Source organism: Cupressus sempervirens, chromosome 9, assembly GCF_028749045.1.
Source record: "Cupressus sempervirens isolate cs-2001-9-10 chromosome 9, ASM2874904v1, whole genome shotgun sequence".
In the NCBI taxonomy this organism is placed as follows: domain Eukaryota; kingdom Viridiplantae; phylum Streptophyta; class Pinopsida; order Cupressales; family Cupressaceae; genus Cupressus; species Cupressus sempervirens.
In genome coordinates this window covers 140,446,310-140,465,992 of record NC_143126.1, presented here as the reverse complement: position 1 = coordinate 140,465,992, position 19,683 = coordinate 140,446,310, and the positions used below count along the sequence as shown (strand labels likewise).

General features: G+C 35.4%; 1 protein-coding gene across 4 annotated transcripts in view; it reads right to left on the bottom strand.

The window, feature by feature from the left end:
• The window catches only part of LOC149537905 (methyltransferase), a 243,251-nt gene that overhangs the window by 28,083 nt on the left and 195,485 nt on the right, over window positions 1-19,683 (bottom strand). For 3 of the 4 annotated variants that reach the window (XM_089799319.1, XM_089799320.1, XM_089799317.1), the window contains one exon: window positions 14,050-14,164. In XM_089799319.1, the coding sequence (XP_089655445.1) occupies window positions 14,050-14,164 (115 nt within the window). The remainder of the gene's footprint in view (window positions 1-14,049; window positions 14,165-19,683) is intronic. The other variant, XM_089799318.1, reaches the window with a different exon arrangement.

Here is a 19,683-nt window from a genome sequence, read left to right as displayed (position 1 = left end):
ACACAACACTATGATGGAGGTTTTTGATCTATGAATGATAGAGAAAATACTTGTACCCCTTATAGTTTCAGTTTTATACATATTTATATGGTTATTTTACAGGTTTTCATGTTTATCAATGTTTAGAATTTTTTCTCTTTTTCTTGACTATCACATTCGTGACAAAGGTTAGGGTACTAGGTTATTGTTTAATCTAAGTTATGAACAATGATCTTACAAATCTCAAGGTGTTAGCTGTAATATATACCCCTAAAGTTTTTTAACATATCATCAACAAAAATTCAAATGCAAGCAATTCCTTCCCACTTTTTCATCATCTAGATCCCAGTAATTCAATTTTCTTTATTACAACTAGATTGACAGTAGCCACGTGAATGAAAAGCATCAAGTGGCAAGCCAAAAAAAAATACTAATTCAATGGGGAAGCATATTTTATTCTTAAAGAAGTATCCACTAGTTGAGTGGGAATTACAAGGGTACTTCCACATATTGAGAGTTACAATGGAACTTCCATTACTTAGTGGGAAAGCTTATACAATACCAAAAATAAAGCACATCTTCTACTTAACCTGTGATGAGCGATTACAATTAAATCTTACAAGTGGCACTTTTATCCGGTGTTACAATGTAAATGTATAAAAGAAAAGCTCTCAATAATATTGATATAACCATCCAAAGCAATACATAGTCAGTTCATATACATTATAACCTTCATAAAGAAAAATAGCTTCTATAATAAATAGTTGATATGAAGAATATACTGTTGTAGCTCGATCTCTATCTATGAATTACTTGGTTTACTTAGTCAAAGTATTGTTCACCAACTATTAAGTGAAGAAAAAGTAGAAATTCTTGTAGAAGTGTTGAGGATAACAACACAAGTCACTATTTCTCCAACTCCAACTCAAGAAGCAGAGAAGCAAGAAGTTTAGGCTATGTCAAAGACAACATTAGTCAACCATAAATTATGGCAATTGACTCATATCCCACACCTCACTCCCAAGCACACCACAACGAATGATACAGTTTATAAACACAATTTGATCTTGAAGAACTGCATGACAAACAAAAAGGTTGGTTACAATAACGGGCACTATTTTTGTAACTCTAACTAAAGCAACAGAGAAGGAGGTATAGGTGCTAGCGAAGACGCCATTAGGCAATTGGCTCCTTATATACCATGCCTCACTCTCAGGCACACCAAACCAATGATACAGTTCATGTACTCATTATAAGAATTTGCCTAAGGCAATAAATGAAAATGTCAAGATCTCGAAGCTCAATGAATAGCACAAAAGACATAGGCAAATCATGTGATCCTTAAATGACTAGATTAAAAAATGATCAATAATACATGAATAAAGCCTCATTGCTTAAACATAGATATGCCTAAATATATAGGTAACCCATGATATCTAGGAGATATCTAAGAAATAACCTATCAACCACACAAGGTGGAATCACATGTCCTCCAAAGGTAGATCATCAAGACACAATATCTTTCAAGGATCTTTCAAGGATCCAATCAGTTACAAGTGCCAAAATAGATCAAATGCCAAAGGTGAAATGTCCACTTGCAATAGCTACAAATTGATAGCGATTCTAGAAAGTAGATGAAAAAATAATGCACTTTTTTTTAAAATGGCACATAAAAATGTGTCTATATTAGCCTAACTGAAGCCTCTAAAGTTGCAAAATAAGGATTGGACAAGTACAATCAGCAAAAACTGGTATTTTTGGAAAATCTATCCTCTAAAACTAGAAGTTAACACGCCACTGAAAACTTTAGGAGATTTTACTCAAAATCAAGAAAATTGCACTAAAAAAGGAGTTTGCATGACCAAGTTATCGCCCTCCAAAGTTGGACTACAAATTCAAAACTGTAAATGATGAGGGGTCCAAATTTTCAAGCCTTGTTGACGTTTGCAAAACCACTTGTTTAAGTTTCATCGTCCAAATTGTCGTTTCAGGAGAACAAAATTGACCAAGAATGATAGTCAAATGACTGTCAAATTTAAGTTTGCAAAAATATGAAGCAAAAATAGGGTTAAAATTAGCGGCTACAGTCATCAAAACAAATTTTTAAAAAAAGATCTAATGGCAAAACAGCCATCAAATTTAGTGTAGTGAAAATTGATGCTAGAAAAAAATTTCCAAGTTGGTTGCATTTGAGATGACATGGATTTCTTGGTGAATCACAACGTGCCACATGTTTGGTGGATGTGATAGGTACAATCTTGTGTGTGAAGTCTGTTGTGAAGTCATGAGGACTCCCTATCAACAATTTGCATAGCAGTCTCAAGTGCCTGTGAGAAGGTTGTGTGGCAGATGACGCTAGAAGCTTGGGTGGCAAGGAAGGCAAATGCTACGTGGCCAGTTTTATCATTGTACATCATCTTGGTACTATTCATACATTGCACTGTCACTAAGGCAAGGTTGTTGCAGACAGGGATTGTAGAGCATCAAGGCCGATCGTTTTCTCCTTGGGGTTACAGCAATGACCGATGGCTAATATGTCATAGTGGCAGTAGGGTTTACGGACTAGTTTAGTTCTACATTCCCACAGAAAGGGGGAATAGGGAGACTGTTTTGGGTTTTATAAACAATGCACTGCCGCTTGCTTAGTCTCTTCGCCAGTTTGTTTGGCCAATGCCAAAAAGTAAGATGGTCAATGAGGGCCCAAGGTTTGGTCGTTTCGTCTCTATTGCTTGTTTTAACCTTTGATGATTGTGTACGACTCTGACAACTATAGAAGCAAATGCAATCTAACAAATACACAAGGGTATAACCCCATTCTTTTTGGAAAAATAACTTCCAATGACAAAGCAAATAAATTGCAGATATAAAAATTCTGAAAAATTTCGTACCTCTTGCAGATCGGGCCTTGCAAGCCCAATTTGCAAAATAAAAAATTGCCTCAAATTTGACTTTTGCCCAAGATAGGCAAATTTATATTATGAATTCATAGGAACAACCACTCAAACGTAATGGTGAGGTCAAATCTTGCTCTAGACACTCCCACAAGTTATAACTACCCTAGATCTAAATTGTAGCCTTCTAACACATGAAGCAAAAAGCTCTCCAATGACTATACAATAAACACACATGATTAGTAGGTGTTTAATAATGGCTTTTAGTTCGGAGTTAATATTATGGTTATTAGTGTGTATGTGTTAATGTGGGCAGATTAGTCTTTAGGATAGTAGTATTGTAGAAACTATTATATTATGTTTAGTTACTTTCTTTATGCTTTTATTTAATTAGTAGGCTATTTTTGTGTTAGATTTGTATGGTAGTAAAATAAGCTAGTAATATTTAACTAGTGTTATGGTTAGTTTATGTAGACTAAAGATGGGGTAGGTAATGTTGTCTATAAGTGTTGTTTTGACTTATCTCCATTATGATGCCAGTGATGTGACATGATGCTTTATGATGATGTTTGGTTTATTTTGTATCCAGACTTGGATTATGGATTCTATTTATATTTGATGGATGTCATTGGACTCATTACTATTGTGCCTTTAAGTTGTGCATATTTGTCTTTTACTTTCAGAAGATATTGTTCATATGGTTATAAACAATTATTTAAAATGTTTAAATTTAAAGGCTTTATCATGTGATTATATGTTGTTATACTGCACTACACCACTATCTGGCGTTGTTGCCCATTGGTTCTATTACAAAGTGGGAACAAAGTCGTAGTCGCTTGCGAGATCTACACGATGTCTTGTTCTCCTTCAACATGACTGTGTTTGTATGTGCTTTGACTATTTATATATTGAGCATATGCACTTGGTGTTTTCTGCTTTACTAAACATGTACTAAACATGTTGATGCATGTTTTATGACCCACCAAACAATACAACAAAATATCAAATTATCTTATCCTCTTTTGAACAAAGTCTTGTGTATGCAAAGATTGCTAGAAGATCATACGATGACTCCAAGGTTCCTTCAATGCCAGGTCTTGACTGTGAATAAGCTCCGTGGTTGATGTATTTTTTGATGATCACAAGGGGCCTTACATGTTTACTCAAATTCATTTCAACCAAAGTAACAAGAATCGGAATCGGATCGAAATCGGCAAGGCCGAATCAAATCGTGAATCGGCCATGAATCGGAATCGAATCGGCCATGAATCGGAAAATTTAAAAAACCCTTGAAATTTAGTGAGTAACTTATTTCATAAACCCTTTATCGCTGATTCGATTCACCGATTCACAGAAAATCGGTTGGCTTGAATCGAATCGCCGAATCGCGTGAATCGCATGAATCGCCGTGATTCTTGGAACTATGATTTCAACTCATATTGGATGTGGGAGCTATCTAAAGGTTTTGCAATGAAGTACTTTTTGGGTTTTCACGAAATATGCGAAAATGAAATGGGATAGGGTTCAAGAATTCTATTCTAATCTTAAGGGTAGTAATGACAATAAATGGTACTCTGGTGGACAAATTCCTCAATTTACCAAGCTTTGCTTCACCAAGTTATACTACAACCACACGTGAACTAGTGCAATCTTCAGGGGTTACGCCAAAGATTTTTATACCACCACATACACCATCATAAAGAACAATGTATATCGAAGTTAAATATATGCATGAAATAGGTTCAAGCCAACTTTGCACAGTGGTTTAGAATCACTAAAACGTCAAAAGCATGAACCAAAGAAATTTATCAATACACCATCATACTTTCTATCACAATCACAACACTTTAACTAAACTAGACTTAATCTAAATGAGGGAATTTAAGAGAACAAGCAAGCACCAAGACACATCAAGTATTCACCAAGCTTCAATGAAAACTTTATTATCTCAATAGCTTATAGCAACAATCTCAGAAAATCCTCCCTTTATAAATGAGTGAGGCCTTTATATAGGTCCTCGATTACAATAGATGGCCCGGATGATCACTATAACAGATGGCCCAGATCATCCCACATCAGCCCTAATTAGGGTTAGGGCAAAGAAAAGGAATTTATATTAATATAATAATAAGAAATCCACTACCATAGTGGGTAATAGATTCCTATTATGCATGCTTGCACAAAAAGAAAGTGGAGTGCAATAAATATCCACTATGCATGTCCATTACTCGATAAATCGTCAATCTTCCTTGAATAAATTATTCTTGATTCCATTCTGTGAATGCATAGAAGTTTGACTTGGAGACCTTAATTCTTCATCAAAGATAATTAGATGGCATGAAATGATGATGGAGGCCGTGTAAGCTTGAGTCCTTTCCAACTGCATAATTTTATAACTAAGATCCAATTTTGACTGACTTTTCTCAAAAGTTCTCCTCAAAAATCCAATCTTTTATGTGCCTGCTCAAAAATTTATCTCCCTGTAATGGATTGGACTCCATTGTTGATGATTTTGTCATTTTAGAATTTCCTCATATTGAACTTCCTTTGCCATATTCTTGGATTTTTGGAATTGAACTTTGATCTTTTAACCTTGAATGGCTAGGACCGGATCACTTGGTACTTGGATGTCTTTGATGTTGGTACTAGAATTTTGGATTTGAGCATCTTTCTTGAATTTCTAGAACTAGAGCTTCCTCCTCCTTTCTCTACAAATGCTTTGAATTCACTGTTACACCTTTTCTTATGTTTTTGAAGAATTCCCCTTTTTTTGTTTATCATCATCAATCATTTTTACAATCATGGGTGAACACTAGAAAAGGGTGAAAGTTGAGATCTGGAGGATAAATTTTTCAACACTTAGCCATCTTTTCATCCATGAGGGGGAAATTTCCAACACTAAGCCATCTTTTCTTCCATGAACGTGAAATTCCCAACACTTCGCCAAATTTTATACTTAACCAAATATTATATATTTCGTGAAATTTGTTTGATGGAGAAGAAATTTTCCTACACTTAATCATATTTTATTTTTCCAAGAGCCATTTTTCTTCCATTAAGGAGCCATTTTTCTCTTTCCTAAAGGCGAAATTTCCAACACTTAGAGGGTGAAGTTTGAGATATGGAGGAGAAATTTTCCAACACTTTAACAATTCTTTCCAAGATTTTTAGTTCTCTTGTCGACGAAAATTTTGAGTGGTCATGGATCTTGTCCATGATGGAAGAATTCCGCAACAACCATTTTTCTCCAAGGTGGGATTTTTTGAGTGATCGTGGATTTTGTCCATGATGGGATAATTGCACGACAACCATTTTTCTCCAAAGGTGGGATTTTTGAGTGATCATGGATTTTGTCCATAATGGAAGAATTCCACGACAACCATTTTTCTCCAAGGGAGTTTAATATGAGTGATCATGGATTTTGTCCATGATGGAATAATTCTGCAACAACCATTTTTCTCCAAGGCAAAATTTTTTGAGTGATCATGGATTTTGTCCATGATGGAAGAACTGCACAACAACCATTTTTCCTAATGTTTTTATGCCATTCCACTTTTGGATATTTCAAGGGTGATTCCAAATTTAACCATTTTCTGATTGACTTTCTTGCTTTCTCATTCTTTTGGATATAGAAATACATACCCTTTTGGCTCTTTATCAACCAAAGCTCAATCGTTGCCAAAATAGAACTGCCAAAAACAGATTTTCTAAATATAGTATGTTGTCCCAAAGTCAAAATAAGGTCAATCCAAGAGGCCGTGAAATTTACTAAAATAGACTTTCTAAATATAGTAAGTTGTTCCAAAGTCAAAATAAGGTCAATGTGGAAGGCAGTGAGATTTACTATAAATAGACTTACTAAAACTAGACAAGCTAAAAATAGTATGTCAAGACATTCAATTCTCAAACAAACAAACAATTTCCATTTTGGGAGCCACATGGACAACCTTTTCCAGACTTGACCCATTTTACCAATTCTCATTTGAAAGAGGGAACCTTAGAAGACCGAGCCTGAGACTACCAAGAACTAAAGCCAAAAGGACAAGACCAAGAGAAAAAAAAGAGGGCCCTCATTTGCAATGGGGCGATGGTGTGAAAACCCCACACCAATATATGTAGATTAAAGATGGGGTACGTAATGTTGTATATAAGTGTTGTTTTGACTTCTTTGCATTATGATGCTAGTGATGTGACATGATGCTTTATGATGATGTTTGGTTTATTTTGTATCCAGACTTGGATTCTGGATTATATTTATATCTGATGGATGTCATTGGACTCATTGATATTGTACCCTTAAGTTGTGGATATTTATTTTTACTTTTAGTAGATATATGATCATATGGTTATAAATGATTATTTAATATGTTTAAATTTAAAGGCTTTATCATGTGATTATATGTTGTTATATTGTACTGCACCACTATCTGGCATTGTTGCTCGTTGGTGTTAGTACAAAGTGGGAACAAAGTCATAGTCGCATGCGTGATCTACACGATGTCTTGTTCTCCTTCAACATGACTATGTGTTTGTATGTGCTTTGGCTATTTATATATTGAGCATATGCACTTGATGTTTGTTGCTTTACTAAACATGTACTAGCTACCTTCACCCCAACTATAGGAATTAAGTGTACTTATATCCCCAGTAGTGGCACTAGGAGATAGCGACCTTCATCGTTCATACTAAGCCAATGTCATCCCTCTATGGAGGACGTATCCAAATTATTGTTTTATTATTATTCCATCCAATTATGTTGGTAAATCTGGATTCATTATTCATTATGTGACTAGACTAGTGACCATGTTTGTGCATTTAGGGTTTCGCAGTTGTCGCAAAAAATACTAAATGAAAACGTTGATTTAATTGTTGTTAAGAAATTTTAATGACTTAATTTTAAAAAAATTATTTACCGACTAATTTATTGTAGTTGAATTCCAAATGTCTGATTGTTTTAACTAATTTGGGAAAGGGGCCAATTAGTTTATTAAGTCATTAATATTCTAATTTATAAGTCACTTTTAATTAGAGTGCTTATTTTAGGCAAAAGTGAGCTTTTACACTCACTCCTCTTTACTTGAATTAAGAAATCAAGCTTTTTGCTTCAAAACCCTCTTTGAAGATTTTAGAGTTTTGCTCGTAGTGGAAGATTGGCTCATTGAATTGTCACGAGGATAAGCTCATTGGATTTATAATGGGAATCTCAATCTTCCCCATGGTTTTCATCTCATTTGGAGCTTCCTTCAAATCTTTCTTTTCATTCTTGATTTCAAGCTTTTATAGCAAGGTAGGGCTCTTTCATTTTTAATTGTTTTACTTTGTTTTTGTGAGTTCTTTTGCTAATGTTTGGAGGTTGGGAACTAGTATTCCCCTCTATTTTTAAGAAATTCCTTAACCCGGTTGGACGGGTATGAATATTTGTGTTAGTTTTTGTATTTAAAATGTTAATTTTGACCTAGTTATGCTGTTGAATTTTGCATGTGTGCCTCTAATAGGATTTTGATTTGATTTTTGGGAGTTTGAATCATTTTGGAAGTGGGTTTTCAATTTCATCAAATTCTAAGATGTTTGATTTTTTGGCATTTATCTCGTGCCTCATTTTGCTTGCTAACCGGATTTGAGTTGGGAATTTGTGGTGTAAGTTTCGATGGTGGAATTCGATTATCCTTCATATTTCCATTCATCTCATGTTTTAATTTTCATTTCATGGCTTTCAGGTTCGTAGGCGAATTCATACTGAATGTATTTTACACTTGTATAATTTTGATTGTTTTCCCAAATCTAGCCCTTTGCATATTGTATATCATTGATTTACATGGAATTGGTGGTGCCTACACACGTGCACGTGTGTGTACCTATAGCGAGATCTTGCAAGACCCCAACTCCTAGATATAGGTCAGTGGAGCATTTGCTCATCTAGGGGTTGGGTCGAGAACTTGCCTTGCCTTATGGCACTCATCGTATGACGAGAAGGGTATGTAGGCTAACAGGGTAGCCTCTCACGATTATCCCGGCCCGGCCTAAAAATGGTCATCCGGGTAGTGTGAGAAGGTTCTAACAACTGAGAACCAAATTAAAGACAAGGGACAATAAAAGTTAATGCAAGATAAGAGAATCACCTTATCAGTAGTCAAGCATCTGAGGGGACCGGTGCGAGGGTGGTGTGTCATTACAACCGCCAGTCTCTTGAGCAAGCTAGTACGAGAACATGATATGAAGCCTCCCAACACTTGTCAAGAGTCTCTACATAGTTATCCTGTAGTGTTCTAAGTAGTGACCTAAAGAACAACATTGCATTCATGACCATATATCTTCTTGTGTCTTGCACTGTTCAGCATGGGTGTAAGCCTTTTGGGTGTTTTGATCTTTTGTGACTGCAGTCAAATCATTATCTCCATGTGCACAATATGGTGGGCCTACTGGTTACACATGGTTGGGAGATGTTGCTACCTATACCACTATTGGGGATCAAAGAATAGGGATGGTCCTCTTTCAGTCGCAAGACCACGCTTTGACCTTCTCTCTTCTCTTGTCCTTTTGATTATTGTACTTGCACTCTTTGATGCAACTTCTCTTCTAGAATTGATTAGATGATGTAGTCCAGATGTTAGTACTTGTTGTATTTTATGTTCATGAAGCATTCAAGAGTTTACCTCCTTGATTCAATAGTTTCCAGTACTCCTTGGTGTGGAGATTTATGTTTTCTCTTGTGTTTCTTGCTTGACCAATTTCTTCGATCGTACAATGAAATATTTTATCGTATGATCTTGCATTTCCTTGTACCCCTCTTAGTGTTTCATCATACGATAGAGCATTCCATAATACGAAATGCATTTCATCACACAACTCTTAAGAGTTTTATCGTTCAATTTTGCATCTCATCATATCTCTTTTAGACTTTTATTGCACGATATTTTGTAGGCAACCTTCATATCTTGGACAGGGGACATTTTTGTGCATGATGGGAAAATGCGAATTTGATACTTTGATACCCTTTTGGGAGATATCGATCATTGTTGGGGTAGATAGATGCAATTTCATGTTTAACTATGCGGCTCAATTTGGAAATGAGCTTGTATGATTAGTCACGTAGGGATTATATTTTGGGTTTAAAATGAACATCAAATGAAATGTGAACTTAATATATTGGATGAACCTTGCATATTAATCACATTGTGGTAATTGATCCTTCAACATAGTAAAGGGCTTGGGAATCTTTGGTTAGTGTGTTAGTATTCCGCTTGCAATATGTTTTAAAGTCTGGATAATTCTATCTTTAAAACAAACACAAAAATATGTTAGTCTATGTTGGATCCTTATTTCCACGGATTCCTACGAGGAGCATTACACTTAATTGGTTGGATTCAATAATGATTAATAATACACGAATAAAGCACATTGATTACATTGTAGATATGCCTGGATACATATACAATGCAAGATATCTAGGAGATATCCAAGAGATAACCTATCAACCACACAAGGTGGAATCGTATGTCCACCAAAGGTGGATCATCCTCCATAGTAGAATGAAGTATGTGCAAGCATGTGCAACAATGAGAGGATGATAATGTGATACGAACATTAAAGATGAATCTCATACATAAAGTGTAAAGAGATAACAATTATCACCACCTGAAGTGGGATTTCACCCCATGTGCTAAAATAAGATGCAAACTCCTATGTCTCTACTATGCAAACTACTATGCAATGCATTATCCGAAGTAAGCTTAAGTAAAATGTAATTAAGAATATTTAATTACACAAAAACTCATTAAATCTGATGTTCCAAAACTATATGACCCGCAATATAGGTTATTAACAACATCATGCATGAAACCCTAAAAAAGAATCCCAATAGGTGCAATTACTTGCAAGCAAGAGATGGCCTCCCTATTCCAAAAATTCAATAATTTGAAAGATCAAACACAAATAATAGGAACCAAAGTAATAACTTAAAAACATCAAATAATCCCCATGAATGCAACCAAAAAACTAGAGCTTTGGTTGCAGCTCTTTGGTAATTCCTATATGAAACCACTCTAACTACCTAAAAGGGAATTCATCCCCAAACCTCATAGCCTTAAGAGAGTATTTATCCTCGAGAAACTTTGGAAAACTCAAGTTCAATCCAATAACATGACAATATCATATCCATTAATATATCTTCAAAGTGATCCCCAATACCTCCTTATATAGCTTTTTGGAGGGAAAAATAAATTTAAATTTGTAATAATTCATATTCTACTCACCCTTTTGAAATGATAATAACATTTCATGTGCAAATGCCCCTATATCTCCTAGGCATCCACTTTTGGAACACTCTATGACCTTTTTAAAGGACATTTCACTTGAGCAAACACTTATAAAAATACTATAAACATAAGTGAACATTTGAATTGTTTTACCTGAGATATGGAAAGCATTAAATGGCATCAAAATCAAACTCTATTCACACCAACATGATACTAAGATTTAGGATGATGATCAAAGGCAACACAATGACGTACTAAAAATAGATTGCTCTCCAAAAAGTTTGGAGAAGCCGTCAAAAGTCATAAATCATTTCTAAAAGTGGCATAGTGATTCACACTACCTAATGAGCTCATTTCCAAGGACCACAAACAGTACTAACCATCCTAGAGCACTCCAAGAAGTTTGGACTTCCCCCCAACTCACCAAGAAGCTGAGGAAAACTTGGTAACTAGGCTGAATGCTCGCAAATCATTTTCTATCAAAATGGGGACACCACAATAGTTCTCAAAGTTCTTGTCTACCTTTTGAGAAATGAAAGTTCATCAAAAAACCTTTCATTATCTATACTCAACTCTATTAGTTTTTTATTTTAGCATTGACTCATATTTACATTTAAGAGATACTTTGTAACATGGTCATTTGTAACAAGAGAGATTAATGTGTTGTCTCGTTCTTGAAGTGGATGGAAGGTTTTTAAATAGATTTTACCTTTCCCTTGAAATTAATGTCTAAAAAGTTTTGGGTTAAAAATGGATAACATCCCCAAGTCAAATGAGCAAGTAATCTTTGCTAAATCTTCATTGGGAATCAATTAATTGCATAGGCATTATCTTTGCCACCTATTGCTACAAGAGATTGTGATTTCTCTCATTTTTTAAGGAGATAAAAGAAAATCTTTCAAAAGTTTTCCTTCCATTCCCAACTTTGGTAAATTTTCCTTTCACGACTATTCAACTCCATATTTAGCAAGCAAATTTCATGATCCTACTCTATCTCTTATCCTCAAGGGTTGTCTTAGATCTTACAATTTGGACAAGGACATTAACATTCCAATTCCAGATTTCATACATCAAACATGTATTTCCAAAATACTCATCATTTAAACTTATGTATGGATTGAAGGAGAACCTTAAGCGAGAGGCGGATTTCCTAAAAGATATCCTCTAGAAACCTTGATTTTATCATTGAGATCTAATCCCTAGAAAATTTCTTCATTCCAAACATTAAACTAGGAATTCCAGACTTTGCTCACCCATTATTAAGAGCTAGGAGACTAAGAAACTCAATAAAAGTTGACATGCTAAGGAAACTAATCCAAACACTAGGCTTTTGAACAAAAAATAGGGGGTCCCCATTTGCAATGGAGCATGTGTGTTTAAAACACAAGAAGTTTCCAAATAAATTTTGCGGTCTTCGGTGCCCTTATTTGCTAAAGCTTGTCTACGTGTTGGATAAGCTTTTAAAAAGGCAGTTCTATTATTTAATCATGTTTTAAAAGGATAAGATCTGTTAATATATTGACTCACACTCCTCACCCCCTCAATATATATCTGTGCTCTTCACATGATAATGGCCAGTGCTATAAATGTCTCCATCTATGATACTTTCCATGTCATGACACATTGCTTTCCATCATAACAATTATCATACTTCAAGTAATCAAAACTTCAGGTAATCTTGAAAGGCCTCCATCACATCAATGTACAAGTCCTGAATAATGTATTCATGTTCTTTAGCTTTAGGATCTGTAGACACATCTTTAATAGCAACACCCAATTGAAATTAATGACAATTTCCAACAAACTTGTCCATATATCAGAAATCCTGCTTCACACAAATCCTTTTATATCAATGGCAATATTTCCAACAGCCTCAGAGCCTGATCTGCATTAAATATGTTGGAGACTCCCTCTATTGATTTTATTATTGTTGAATTCATTTTTGAGTTCCATTGGCCTATATTGGTCATTAACAAACATTAATATATTATAGTTCTGTTTCATTTCCAAAAGTGTAATTTAATCCAGATATGACATTAAAATATAAAATTCAAACAAATACAAGAAGCCACGATAAAGAAGAGTTAGAAAGCCACAAGTTCCTTTAACATGGGAAACTATTTTTTCCACAATAAAGTACAACTCTTGTGCCAAGAAAGCTTTTGATATTCCAAAGTTGCAAAACACAAATCAAGGGATGTTATTGTTTGTTTGGAGAAAAAGAAGCATTTTGCCCACCAAGTACTAAGTTTCCTCCAAGAGATAGTGCCAAAGTTATAATGATCCATCAGTACCATGCATGTGTTACAACATCTACATGATAAGGAAATTACATATTGCTCAAAAAATCCGATATTAAGAACACCTCATTTAAGTGATGATCCAAGTGAACAGTTTTGTTCACAATAATGCGGAAATTTATCCCATTGCAATACAATAGGATCAAATGACAATCTAACATTCTATTGTATTTGCAACTATATCCTTTTTTAATAAGTGCATCAACCATCCTGATGGTTCAATACTCTAATTTTGTCTTATAAAAACTAATATATGTATTATCATTCATAGGGAAGTAATTCAAATGTTTGGAGTCATTAAATCTACCCATATGAACAACAGTTAGTTCTCTAGACCTCAAATACATATTTCAAGTGAGTGCACACAAACTTTCAAAGCAAGAAAAACCAATTTCTTTTATGCATCTCTCTCTTTTCAAGTAAGTATAACAGCATTATTTGCAAAGACAAGTTTTCTGTGAATCAATTTTGTCTATCAAATGAAGAACATAATTTCACAGAGCTGTGTCACCACATATTTTGACCATCTTAGAACAAGGCAATACATACAGACTTCATCCCAAATATTGATTCTTGAAAACATCCATGGTTGGAATCATGGAGAAGCATGACAAAGAATCTTACCTCCTTCAGGTCCAACTAATAGCAACCCACCAGCCTTTTTGTCCACCACAGATAATGCATCAACAAGTGGAGTTGCGTCTGCCATTGCCAGAAAAGTTAAGCTTGATGCTGTTATCTAGAATGCAAGAAAAGCTGCAATTGGTCAGATGTTTATCGCTTATCCACTGTAACTGCATATGCAAGATCCAAGAATGCATCTAATTTACACAAAATCATTACAATATCAAAATAAATTTACATGTCTTTGACTATAGTATTGCTGACAATTGATGAGAACCATTGCCTTCCATAACAGGCACAAGGTCTAATTTAATATGAGGCAATTTTCTTTTGACTTTGTTTATTCAGAAAAATTCTAGGTTCTCTTCCCGCTTGGATGCACTTCTATTGACCAACTAATTTGGCTTTCAGCCCTGTGTCATTCAATATATCTCTCAGAACCTAGCATTATTTGTGGATGATTCACAACAGAAAATACTTTACAATGACAATTAAATGCATGAAGCGGGTAAAAACAAGTAAATATATCCAAAACATCCAATCGACCATTCCTGGAACTCACCTGTTTGACTATATAAGAATAATGTATGCAAGATCTTCCTATAACCCTATTCTATCTGATTGATCATTTAAAAAGCTTTACTATTTGAAAATTCTAAACAAACTAGATAAGAGGCCATTCCTCATTAGATTACCTTTCACAAAGTGATGGGCCCTATTCTGAGGTTTCACACCATCACCCCAATCTTTTGCTGAAAGGTTTAGGTGGTAGATCAAATTTGGCAACAATATAAACTTTAGAAAGCCTTCTTGTGAAAATTGTGCAAATTGGGAAGATTTGGCCAAGTATGAAAAACTTGAAAATCTGGAAAAAAACTTACCAAGTTTTGAAGTGGGGAATTAAAAATAATATTCTTGAGCCGAGGATGTGCCTAAGTATGATGTGGAAGGAAGCACTTCTTTGTCTCAAGTAGATGTGAGAGGAAGCACCTCTTCGTCTAAGGTGTAAGTGAGTGGAAGCACCTCTTCGTCTCAAGTAAGTGGTAAAGGAAGCATCTCTTGGTCAGAGATTAAGGAGAGATATGATGGACAAGAGCAGCAACAATATAAATGCCAATTTCAAACATTACCAAGGAGCAAACATTGTATTATCAGCTTAAGTTGTCACGGAATGGTCAGCACTGCTAAAGATCGAATTCATCAATGTAATGAGCAGTGAATAAACAAAGATTAACATATACGTAAATGACAACAATGTGATGCATCACTCATGGTTACACGGATGACCAATACAAATAAACATTGATAACATGAGGACACAGCAAGAAGAAATGAATATTGATATGAAGCAATCAGCGATGGGGAGTAATCGACTTCAAAAACCCATAACAATTTCCCACAACAGCATAAGAAGACCAAGTTATGGATAATAAACAGGCGTGATAACTATATAGGATTTTATAGAGAGTAGCTAATCTACCATGCGACACCTTGCTGAAAATTATTCACGCCTCCAATAGATCTGGCAGGGATGGGGGAGAGAGCTATTTAAGTCATGCATTGATTTAATGATTGACTAGACATACAGTCAGCAATTAGTTAAGGAAACTAATTAGATGATGACTCTTCATTTGTTAGTTAAGATGGGAGGCAACCATTCCATCATGCCTCTTCACTTGGCTGCTGATGATGAATATAAATTTGGATACTGCATCATGGCAAGAAGGCAGGTTATATGATAGAGTAAAAAAGTATATGTCCCTTGTTAAGTGCTCAATAGAGCAGAAACCGATTGCTCCAGCAATCAGACGGTACAAGCATTCCCATTCTAAATTTGAGATGGCATCATTAGAAGCGTATTCTCCCAAGCTCCCTTATCAGTCAGAGCATATAAAGGAAACGAATGTCAGATACAGCCTATATCTCTGCAGTTGAGATATTTCTTCAGCCTGCATATGCATCGTGGATAACTTATTGTACATCAGTGACAGACAGTCAGGTTGTAAAGCATACTTCATATTGCCTCATTAGATACAGCATTTATATTCTAGTATGCAACCTTCCTGTTCAATCTTGGAAGCGTACACATTTGGAACTATACATAATTTCCCTCACTGTCACGTTTGCATTTAGAATTACCAGTAATTGAATTAAAACTTGTGTATGCACTTTGTATAATCATAAAAATTAAGTCAATTGCATTATTTATTTCATTGTAAGTCTGCAATTTGGATTGATAAATCAATTGTTAAAGTTAGAATGTGGAAATTCCATACCGTCTCAAACCTAGCAAAATGGGGACATTACATATACTTTTCATGATTTCTCAATTAAAGGGAGGTCCAATAGCTTTCAAGTCTTTAATCCATTATTGAGTAGTATAACAAACTGGTCAACCTTTTGTAAATTGCTTGTCATTTCATTCCCAGCCTCAGAATTTGGAGCAGAAGTCACATCTGACAAGCTGACTGCTTGTCACATGCTAACTATCTCAAAATAAAATAACAGCCAATTCTCACCATTTACATAATTCTGAACTCTTAAATAAACAGTGTACTTATCGTAACTTCTAGAAATTGAAATAGAAAGAAATTCTTTTCACATGTGCATGAAGATTACCAAATGATAGATTCAGCAGATGTTTTCTTTCATAAGGAAATGCAATAACAAAAGAGAGAGGTGGGGATTATTGTTTCTTCCTTCCATCCTGGAATCTCTTACAAGCCTTGGCATTTCTAGGAGAAGGAGAGCATCATTAAGTGCTTTACCTCCCAACAATAGACCTGGCATGTTGACTTGGTGGTCAGCACCTCCCGTGGATCCAGGTAAATCTGGCTTTTGTATCAGGCATTAATAGTTCAAGCTTTTGGTGCAACGGCAAATGATTCCAACAAGTGGTATCAGAGCCTTGCGTCACAAGTTCGAGTCTCCCTTCAATTGGTGCCGAAGGCTCATCCGGTACGGAGGGGAAGATTGTTGACATGGTAGTCAGCAGCTCCTTGAATATTGTTGACTTGGTGGTCAGCACCTCACGTGGATCCGGGTAAATCTGAAGTTTGTATCGGGCATTAACAGTTTGAGCTTTTGGTGCAACGGCAAATGATTTCAACATGGCAATCCCTCACACACCTCACTATTGGAAGTGGCCCAACCCTTCACAAGGATGCAGACACAGGACTAGGTCTGATTTCCATCTGAGTTAGAACTTACACAACACTTGGTAACATACTATGGGTACCTCCTAACCCATACGACTATCTGACTAGGCCAAGGGTTTAGAGTTGCAAGCACAATTTACATATTATTATTGTTCACCACCCTTGCTTGACTTGTACCTCCATTCTGGAGTTCAATTGACTAACTGGTTTACAAACCATCTGATCAAGACAACTTCTTACATGTCTACTGACATCAGTGGTCGCTACTGACCTTCAAGGGAAACAAACCCTCTAACAAGCCAACTACTTGCATGTCTACTGACATTAACTATCATTACTGACCTTCAAGCAAAAGATTCCCACTAACAAGCCAACTTCTTACACGTCTACTGACATTAACAGTCATCACCAACCTACAAGGGAAAGAAACCTTCTAATAAACCAACTGCTTACATATGTACTGACATTAATGGTCATTACACTTCAAGGAAAGAAACCCACTAACAAGCCAACTTCTCAATTGTCTACTGACACAAACGGTCAATGAGGTCCAAGGGATTGCGAGCCACTAACAAGCAACTCCTCAACTGCCTCTTGACTCTAACTGCCATGACGACCTTCAAGGGATTGTTCACATAGACATTAATGCATATCAGGCACATATAACTTTTCCAACTGAATTAAGCTTCCCATCTCCTTGAAATCTCAAGAGAGCTATAAACTAATTTCTTATTTTGAATATGAGTAATATAATATGCATAACTCTGTAATAACCCCGACCAGGTTATAACTTCTACAACTCCAACTTTTCCAAAAAATCAGTTGCTCGACATTTTGTCAAACACTTGATAAACAAACTAGTCGCCACTGAATATATGATGCTCTAAAGTTCAAACACAAAACCTAGAGATGCAACAACTGCTCACTAATTTTGGTTAACTTTGACCTTATACATTTTGCAAAAAATGAAAATATTGATATATAAATCTGCCTCTGAATTCACACAGTTATGTCTGGAATGATAATCAATTTCTGAGTTTATTCATTCATCAACTTTGTTGTAAAATATATATTGTTGACTAGCAATTCCCATCAGATCTGAAATGCCAAGATCATGTTGAAATGACATACAAATATCTATGTAAGACTGATAATTGATTCACAATTTCTTTCTGCAACTTTTATTCCTTTAAAATTGTGCATACACAATTATCTTCTTTCCAATTTAATAGTTCACACAATTAATCACAACTCAAGTTGAAAATTACATTAAATTCTATTATTTAATAACAGGAACCTGTATGAAATGCAACGTCTGTAACTTGAATGATGCAAAGGATTACCCAGTTGCAGTCCTGGGTCTCCACGTGACTCCTAGCAAGGATGCACATCCTCCAAAGATTGATTGCAGGCCACTAGAAGCAGGTTGCAGGCCACTGTAACTACATGCAGGCCCTCCAATGTCAAACACAGACACCAATAAGCAGATCGCAGGCTCCCATAAGTAATTTGCAGGCTTCAAGAATTAAATCGCAAGCCTCCAGGATGAAATCACGAGCTCCCAGAATGATATCAAATCACAGTAATCAGAGATAAGAATTTCCAAACCCTCGAGAATAGATTTGCCCTCTCAGCCACAGTCAATACAGTAAGAGAAGACACTAAATTATTCCAACCAACAATCGCTCCTGAGCCACAGGAAATATAGTACGAGAAGCCACCAGGAAAATCTCAGAATTCACAAGAAACCAATCTCCAGTATACTTCAGCAATGGAGCAAAAACCTCAGATCAAACCCTTATACCTCAAGCAAGAGATTTGAAAATTTGAACCTCAGAAAAAATCACAAAGGCAACAAAAGCAAATAAATATCCAAGCATGCTTTTTCCAATGAAATGAGCTCATATTTATAATGCTTGGTTGATAAAAGTTTCCAAAAGAACTCAACTTCAGATTTTGAAAAAGTTTCCCAAAAGAACTCACCTCTTGAACCTTCCAACACAACATCTCTTTAAATATTTAATATTTGGCTTAGGCATATAATAAATGGCCCCTTCCAATAATTACTCAACCCTCAAATTAAGTGAAATTATAAAATTAAATTATAACTTTATAACAAGCCATTTAATAATTAATAATATTTTGGCCACTAAAAGTATAATAACTCCCAAAATACTCATCATTTAAATATGTCGTCTAATATAGGAGTCACGCCTATTATTTCTCCATATGACCAAATGCATTTTCCAAAACAGAAAGTGACCATCTCAATCAACACTAGACTTACCCCAAATAGTAAGTACACAAAACTATGCCCAAACGAAGTCCGCTTTGAGCCAAACAAAGTCTTCTCTGAGCCAAACGAAGACTAACCTATAGCTTACTTAATTGTGGAGAAGAAAAGACCCTCCCAAACCAAGCCACTGCCTCAGAAGACCCTCTATCCAAAATAATTAGCCTACGTGGATGACAATAA